This window comes from Nanorana parkeri, unplaced genomic scaffold (assembly GCF_000935625.1).
Source record: "Nanorana parkeri isolate BGI_ZX_2015 unplaced genomic scaffold, ASM93562v1 scaffold468, whole genome shotgun sequence".
In the NCBI taxonomy this organism is placed as follows: Eukaryota; Metazoa; Chordata; class Amphibia; order Anura; family Dicroglossidae; genus Nanorana; species Nanorana parkeri.
Genome location: NW_017306736.1, coordinates 648,830 through 657,743, shown reverse-complemented (window position 1 = coordinate 657,743; position 8,914 = coordinate 648,830). Strand labels below are relative to the sequence as shown.

Sequence of the window (8,914 nt, the reverse complement as noted above, 5' to 3'; positions counted from 1 at the left end):
GTCTACAAACTGTTTATTCACATGGAAAAACCTGTTTTTTGAAAAATAGTGTCAAGGAGCAAAAAAACTTGTAAAGGATTTATTATCATTAAAGTGAACCTGTCAATAAATTTTACCAGTCTGCAGAAATACATTAAGGACATGTCTCAACAAACAGCAAGAGTAGAAATGTATAAAAAAAAAGAAGTTTGGTAAAAGTAGGTCTTTGAAGTCTAGCCATGTGACCATACCCTGAACAAGGTCTGCCTGAGAGGAGCATTCTGAGAGAATGATAACTCATGAAAAACTACAGGACGGGGCTGAGCTGTACGAGACATCCTGCACAAAGGATATGCATAGACAACTATTTTCTACTATGTTATCCATGTGCAAGCATCTTAGGGTACCCATTTCAGGTAAATAGGGTGACAATCTCATGTCTGTGAAACACCTCCATGCCAACCAGCCACTGATGGGAGCATCAGCCATATTGGGCGAATGAGAAAATTACTATTCAGCCACTGGTATAAACTTCAGCCAAAGAGAGATCTGGACAGCTTTCCTAATGTTCCCTATTATCCTACTCTGGTAGTTTTGCAATTTGCCGGATGAGAGCTCTTCTTAGAAGATGATCGAAACTGCAAGACCGACTACCCTCTAAAGTTTATGGGCAATTTATCTCCAAGAAGTAAATTCTAGTTCTGGATAAAGCCTGAACAGCCCTCTGGTGGGAAAGGAAGATGAAAGGGGGGCAGCAGGGAATCATTATGGTCAGTAATAGCCAACCAAACTGTTTCTGTTAATTTTCAAACCGAAAAGGGATAAAGTTGGAATCTACTTGCTAAAGGGCAACGCATGTAGTTTTACAAATACTCTGAGATGTGAGGACCAATTACTGATTTATTAGTAATTCTATTATATTCTGCATAATAGATTCTTCCAAGCATGTCGGATACCCTTATGTAGTATAAAGGATAGGTTAATGCAAAGAAGAAGCCGTTGCATGTTTGTTAAGCCTAAGCTTTAATCGTATCCAGAGTAAGGCTATTACACCGAATTTGTGAGAACCAAGACCAGCTTGCAGTTACAGAGAGCATACAAGGTCCGTCTGGACCTTTCCAGTCTGTACCAGTATGCGGCCGTCGTGTTTTCTCACTAGAGATATAGGTACATGCAATGCCAGGCTGCCCACTAAGGAGGGACACTAAATAGGGAATAAATTTATATAAAAAAATTATAAAACATAAACTGCGTTAAAGACTTAGTGTTATTCACAAAAGGGTGAAGAGTTTGGAGAAGGTAGGAGAAGTGAAGAATCTAGGCCAAAATAGCCGATTTTGAAAAATTCTCCAATTCAGCTCACTTTCCAGTTCAGCTATGTTGTCCTAGATTGTTCATTTCTCCTGCCTTCTCCAAGCTCTTCACTCCTTTGTGAATAACACCGTTGGTATTTTGTATGCCGTCTTACAAGCTTAGGAGGAAACAAAAAACACAATCCTATTTTAGCCTGACAGCTATAGATGTAATCATTTTGTTAAAGTACACCAAAACTGAGATTACGGACATCGTCATAAACTGGCATGTTGTTTTTTCTAGACTTCTATATTCGACAGTTTCTGACTAACATAAATAGTTAGTAGCATGCAAAATATAACTACTGCACAGCAAGAAAACAGTGTGTAGTTATGAAAAAAAAAAATGTAGGTATACATCAGAGCAGATACAAACATTAAAAAGGACAGTAAACATCAGATTTTCCAGCTACTTGAAATTATAACTAAAAACTGGCCACCTAAAACAGCACACAGGACAGCCTAAAGCAATAGCAAGAAAACTACTGCCTGCGAAAGATAGCAGATTCTTATCAAGCACCTATGCCAGAAAAAAAACAAAACAAAAAACATGACATGAATAGAAAAGGGAAATTAAGGTAGTTTGGCAGGAAAGGGGTTTACACACCTTGGCATTCACATAAGGATGGAAAGGGCCATACTTTTTCACTTCTGGGACATTCTAAAAAAAAATGAGGGAAAAAAAAGGCAAAAACAAACAAAGGCAAGGATGAAATAAACCGATAAAAGGATAGGTCAGCTGAAACAGTTTCAGAAATTAAATAAAAAAGCAAATAAAACACAGCATAGATATAAACTGAAAATAAACAAAAATGGTAACTTTAACCACATTTGATATATTTCCATTATAGATGGACATTGGTGGGTTTTACCACCCATTAATTTCTCCTACCCAAACTTCACATTGGAATCACTCTGCTTTGGATGCACCTGGAAAAGTCTCACTAGCACTGTATTCTCCAGTAGGTAATATACATAGAACATCCAACTGTTCATTTTAAAAACCCCTCATAATGGCAGAGGCAGGTGAGCAGACATAGGAAGGCTGAATCCTCAAAAGATACTGCATTAGTGGCGGCCGTTTTGGGTGGATTAAAAACCAACAAAAACACACAACACGGGATTTTGGTACTCACCGTGAAATCCTTTTCTTGGAGTCAATTGAGTTACACAGAAGTCATATACTGTTGGATTGCCTGAAGGACCAGCACTCAAAACTGGCACCAAATAAGGTCAAACCTCCCCGTCTGATAGGGCAACCTGCCAACACCATCAAAGTGAGCATAAAGAGAATCAAACTGATGCCCAAGACCAAGTCGCCAAGCAGAGAGGATAGACTCAATACCGAATAGAGCACCAACCCCTAGACCAAGCAAGAAGCTGGACAGCCTGAGTCCACCAAGGAATGGCACAATAACAAATTTCCACATAGAAAAAGGGGGGGGGGGGGACCAGCAACCAACATGCTTAATAAGGAAAGTGAACAAGTCCCTGGCAAAGACATGTACTAGACAAGGGACCTCAGAAAAGATCCTTGTAAGACAAACCAGTCAGTCTCTACTCAACTGATCCCATGGGGTCAAGAAACTAGATCTCTGTACCTTGAGACATTGTTGGGACAGATAACCACCTCATCGAGGTGAAATACACCAGGGAAGAACCCTAAATTGAACAAAACGTCAACCTACAAAGGGTGTGAAAATGACTGCTAAATCCAGTAGATAACCAAGGATATGAGACCACGACACCTGCATGGCTCAAGGGGTAGGTGTATGAAAAAAAATCCCAACAAGAGTAGGTCGGGCAGGCATTGTTAAAAACATCAACTGACATGTTACTAGTGCACTATATGAAACATCATGGGCAATATTAAAAGCGCTCTCTGTATAGCGGTCTCTCTCTGGGGCTAGTCCACACAATCATCTCTTGCTGTAAGCTTAGACTGTAATGCCGCCTGAGGCCAACAGTAGCTCTGCCCACCAATTATGTCAACAAGCTCCACCTGTGCATTGCATCCAATGGGCTTTGTCAAGCCTATCATCAATATTGTTTTAACCTTCATGATTTATTCAAATTTGGGGATTTTACACCATTTGTGACTTATTTGCTTCATTTTATATGGCTTCTATGAATAGTGACAAGCTACATATGAGGAGCAGTATATCTAGCTGCATGAGATTACATTTCTAACTGCATACAGACCTTCAGTTAATGGTGCAGTGTATCTCATCTGGAGGATTCAGATTAAAAGGATTTATGGCCTCACGGATATACATATATGCCTTTGCCTTTCCTTATTAGCAGGGCAAATTAAACAAACAATGAGTGTGTTTTCTATTTTGAGTGGAGAGAGGTGCAAGCACATGGAGTGGAATTAATGGAATACAACATGAGGATTTATTGAAGACTTTATTTTGATCACATATTGATAATTCACATTTGTCAATGTGTGTATTCCATGGAGTGAAATAATGAAAGAAAAACACAAAGATTTGTTGAAAAGACTTTATTTATTCTCTTCTCTCTTATTTTCTTCTTATTCCCTCCTGTGGAGATTTTGCCATTTTAGCAATTGGTGACAAAAAAATGTTTTCTTTCTTTCTTGGGCCCTCCCATTGGAGGTGGCAGGTGGGGGGGTACCCATTCTTCCATTGTCTTTCTTTTTTTGTATACGGTACTTTAAACTCCTCAATGTCACTCCTTATTTATTGGACTTTTTATACAAATCTATAGTATTAGTGTTTGCACCTTTGATTGGGCTTTTATACATACACTATATTGCCAAACGTATTGAGACACCTGTCTTCACACGCACATGAACTTTAATGGCATCCCAATCTTAGTCCGTAGGGTTCAATATTGAGTTGGCCCACCCTTTGCCACTATAACAGCTTCAACTCTTCTGGGAAGGCTGTCCACAAGGTTTAGGCATGTGTCTATGGGAATGTTTGACCATTCTTCCAGAAGCGCATTTGTGAGGTCAGGTACTGATGTTGGACGAGAAGGCCTGGCTGGCAGTCTCTGCTCTAATTCAGGACCCTGTGCAGGCCAGTCAAGTTACTCCACCCCAAACTCGCTATATCTTTATGGACCTTGGTTTGTGCGCTGGTGCGCAGTCATGTTGGAACAGGATCCGATGCTTTGCATTGCACTTGGTGCTGTAAGGCTTGGATGCAGCTGCTCGGCCATGGAAACCCATTCCATGAAGCTCCCTATGCACTCTTGTTGTGCCAATCTGAAGGCCACATGAAGTTTGGAGGTCTGTCGCTATTGACTCTGCAGACAGTTGGCGACTTCTGCGCACTGTGCGCTTCAGCAAGCGCTGACCCCACGCTGTCATTTTACATGGCCTACCACTTTGTGGCTGAGTTGCTGTTGTTCCCAGTTGCTTCCACTTTGTTATAATACCACTAACAGTTGACCGCGGAATATTTTAGGAAATTTCACGGATGGACTTATTGCACAGATGGCAACCTATCACGGTACCACACTTGAATTCACTGAGTTCCTGAGAGCCACCTATTCTTTCAAAAATGTTTGTAGAAGCAGTCTGCATGCCTAGGTGCTTGATTTTATACACTTGTGGCCACGGAGATGATTGGAACACCTGAATCCAATGAGTTGGAGGGGTGTCCCAATACTTTTGGCAATATAGTGTATGTGCTCAACTTTCATGTACACTTTACTTCTAAGGTTTTTGCATTCCTGGAAATAAACTCCTTTTTTTTTTATTCTGCACTGTTTTTTGGTCTTAAAAATTGTGTGAAAGAAAAGACTTTATTTAGATCACCAATTAAGTTTATTTATATGTAAATTATATTTCATAACCGTTGTAGGCACAGGTGATTGTGTTATTTATGCTAAGCATTACAGTGTTAAAAAAAATAAAAAAGCATAGTGAAAATCGACTACAGGTGTTAAAGAGGTTCCAATACTGAACCTTGACAAAGCCAGATCCAGCTGGATTTTACAGGCATTAGGCTGTTCAGGAAGATGTTGCCTAGTAGGGCCTTCAGTAACTGCTCTCTTCCTTGGGGATGCCAGGAAAAAGCACCAGGGCAGAATCCAACGCTTTAAGTATCAGGTGTGTGGGAATGACATTGAGGGTTTATAGCCCAAAGTTTAAAAGGAGGGTGATAACACTGAGAAGCACCAGGTACCAATGACAACCTTACAAGCCCCAATGAAAAAGATACAATGAGAGAGGGAGGATGGTGTTCAGAATGTGACACAGCTCCGGAGGTCACACTTATACAGAAACTAGAGCAAGGGAATCTAGGTGGAGGAGAGCCTTCAGTGGTAGGACACGATCTGTTTATCTGCACGAGTAGAAATAGAGAAGAGAGTGCCAGACGCAAGGGATTGGCCTGTTTGCATAAAGGGTCACTCCTGCACCTAAATGCCTTAAGGGCAAACTACCCCAGGGCCCGCAAGGTTTAGCAAACATCCCCCCCACCCCCCAATTTGGAAAAATAGAACTGCACCGTTATTCTGGAGGCTTCCCTGGGGCCTTAGCATATTTTTTGCTGTCTAAAAATCAGGCATAGCTTGCTTGGTTGTACTAATTTCAGAAGCAAATGGAGTTGAAGGCTGGGACTGGACCTTTCCTTGGACTTCCTATGCTGAGGCAGCTGTATGCTCTGACCTCTTGTGGTATCCTTGACAATAACATCAAGAATAAAACCAAAGAGATGGAATCCATCGTAGAAAAAGCATGGTTTTGGACACAGCATCTGCATCCCAGAGTGCTCTGTACAACTGTAGGGACATCCAACCCATATGGGACTCAGCAAATAGAAAGTGTTACTATCTGTGCTGTTAGAGATATTTTCCCATGCAGTTATATTGCCTGGACAGAACGTGAGGAGAATCGTTTCATAATAGTAGACACAGTGCAATTAAGCACATAGTGGGGTAGAACGGTCAGATATTTTTTGTTTTCTGTGCCCACATTAAAGAGACCCTGTAACATACTTAATAAATGCAGGTAAAAGCACAGAAAAATTAAATATTTTTAATTGCTTAACTGCAACATTTTACTTGGCATAAACAATTTATTTTTACTTGCAATGGGCCACTGAACTTGCGAGCAAATTTGACTTCAGGAAAAGGCAATTTTCTTAGCACAGCTGCACCCTCCTCCAGCCCCCTCCTTGCACATCGCAGCCCTCTACGAAACACAAGCGTGAGAGAACGGTCAAGACCAATCTACCTTAAACACCGGGAGGGGTCGCTGGGGCCTGACTGAGGAACTCAGCCTTGATCCAGAACATGGTTCTAGGAGTCATTTAACCTGACCCAGTCCAGTGAAGCATTAACCCAAGTTCCGGATTACAAGCTTCAGTTCCTTCAGCGCAAACCAGGTAAATACACCCAAAACTACTAGCAGGACTGTCCTCTGTGTGTATTTGGGAAAACATGTTATGTCTGCGTATCAGTAATGAAACAAGGCCTCAAGTATTCCAAACCCAGGAAGCTGGTGATAATAAGAGTGCTGAGGTAAAACCGGAGGTGACCGGAATTTTAGCAGTGCAAAGAGTGAAGTAGCTTTTGTTGCTTTAACCCGACCAGCTTTATTCATTTAGACCTTCAGAGGCAGGGTCACATGTGGGGCTGTGCCTCAGCTCTGGACCCAGAAAGCACTTTGCGGCTAATACGGTACAGCACACAAAAGGTATGGAAAGAGGTCGAGTGGCAGTAAGAAAGCTTTTGCGAAAATGGCAAAATAAGAAAAAAAAAAGGCTTGCCTGGGCCATGAAGCACCGCCAGTGGACTACTGAAGTCTGGAAGAAGGTCTGATGGACCAAAGAATCAACATTTGAGATCTTCGGTTCATCACGCAGGGTTTTAAGTAGGCAAAAGGGGTTCCTCCTCAGCTGCCAAACATGGAAGAGGAAGCGTGATGGTTTGGGGCTCTTTTCCTGGATCCAGAGTCAGTGACTTGCACAGAGTGAGGGGCACCCTAAACCAAAACAACCACCACAGCATTTTGCAGATCCATGCTATACTCTCTGGTGTATGCCTAGTTTGTCAGTGGTACATCCTACAGCAAGATAATACCCCCAAAACATATCCCCAGGCTGTGTCAGAACAACCTTAGGAGAAAAGAACCAATGGTAGGCTTCAAATCAAGGAATGGCCAGGAAAGTCTCCAGGCTTAAAGCCCATCAAGCTGGTTTTGGATGAACTGGACAGAAGGGTGAAAGCAAAGCAACCTACAAGTACAACACGTTTGTGAGAACTTCTGCAACAGTGTTGGGAAGACCTTTCAGAACAATATTTGTTTTCTGTTGTAGAAAAAGTGCCATGAGTGTGTTCGGCTGTTATATCTGCAAAAGGTGGCTACTATGTAGAGTCAAAAATTCAGATCACATTTCTTATGGATGTCCAACTGTTTATTTGTTCTATGCATATTTGTACATTGACACATTAAACTGTGTGTGTGTACACACACACACACTATTATGGGTGGTCACCAGGAGATGTCAGGAGCTGCAGTTGAAGTCCCCTGATTCTAAGTTAAAAACCATTGCTAAAGAGAGTGTCACTTGAGTGACAAAACAGGGTCTGCTGGGGCTGTTGACATTACATTCAAGAAGGCAGCGCCCAATAGCAGTCTCTGGGTTTTTGGATGTCTACAAAAGTATGTTTAGCATGCTTAAAATACATGAAATGCACATACAGTATAATCTTATGAGAAGCTTGTTGTTGAAATTAATGGTCTGGCAATAGGGTCTCTAGGATTTCTGTACTTTGTTACGTCACTGCACATAAAGTCAAGGGAAATCTCACTAATTGGGTCAAAGACGGCAATTAAAACCAAAAAGAGGTCCTTGCGGTTCCATACACCTTTGTAAAGTAGATGAGACATATAAGTTTTGGCTGGATTCCACTCTACTGAATAAGTAAAATTTACTACAGACCATTAAATTAGATTTTAATTACAGCAGAGCCCTAATCTGTCAAGGCCAAGAAATTGAAGAACATTTTTCTGTCAAATAATGGGCAGTAGTATACAAAGAAAAAAAAAACAAACAACAAACCCTCAGCTCTTTTTTAAAAAGGACAGAAAGGCATGAAAACTGTATTTATTGTTTGGCTTATTCCTTATCATACGGAGAATCGGCCATTCCAATAACAGTAAAAACAAGTGCACCGGGTTGGTCAGTTTCCAGCAATATGTACTGCACTGTATTGTTGTCTAAACCTTGATAGCATGCAGGTTGTTGGACAATGCACCCAGTCACATCAGAAATATTATGGTTACTGCTCTGCTCTCAATCTACAAAGTGGAGGAGATCAGTCTGATAAGCACCCAAGTAAGGGTAAGGAAACAGACCTTTTGCAAGTATTTACAGAAAATACTACTGACAACTCCAGTATTCACAATACTGAAGATAGAAATGCAACCTTTAGTCCTATTGTTTTTTTACACCCAATGGATGTAAAGTGGAAATAAAGTTAAGAAAAACCTGAGAGCATGGGATTTTTGGCAGAAGAGACATGCAAAAGTATTTTCTGCCAAAAAAACGTTATTTCTCTTTCCCCTAGCAATTTTTTTTTTTTTTTTTTTTTTTTTTTTT

At 40.9% G+C, this 8,914-nt stretch overlaps 1 protein-coding gene across 4 annotated transcripts in view; it reads right to left on the bottom strand.

The window, feature by feature from the left end:
• The window catches only part of ANKS1A (ankyrin repeat and sterile alpha motif domain containing 1A), an 89,350-nt gene that overhangs the window by 56,689 nt on the left and 23,747 nt on the right, over positions 1–8,914 (bottom strand). For all 4 annotated transcript variants that reach the window (XM_018560612.1, XM_018560613.1, XM_018560615.1 and 1 more), the window contains exon 4: positions 1,939–1,992. In XM_018560612.1, the coding sequence (XP_018416114.1) occupies positions 1,939–1,992 (54 nt within the window). The remainder of the gene's footprint in view (positions 1–1,938; positions 1,993–8,914) is intronic.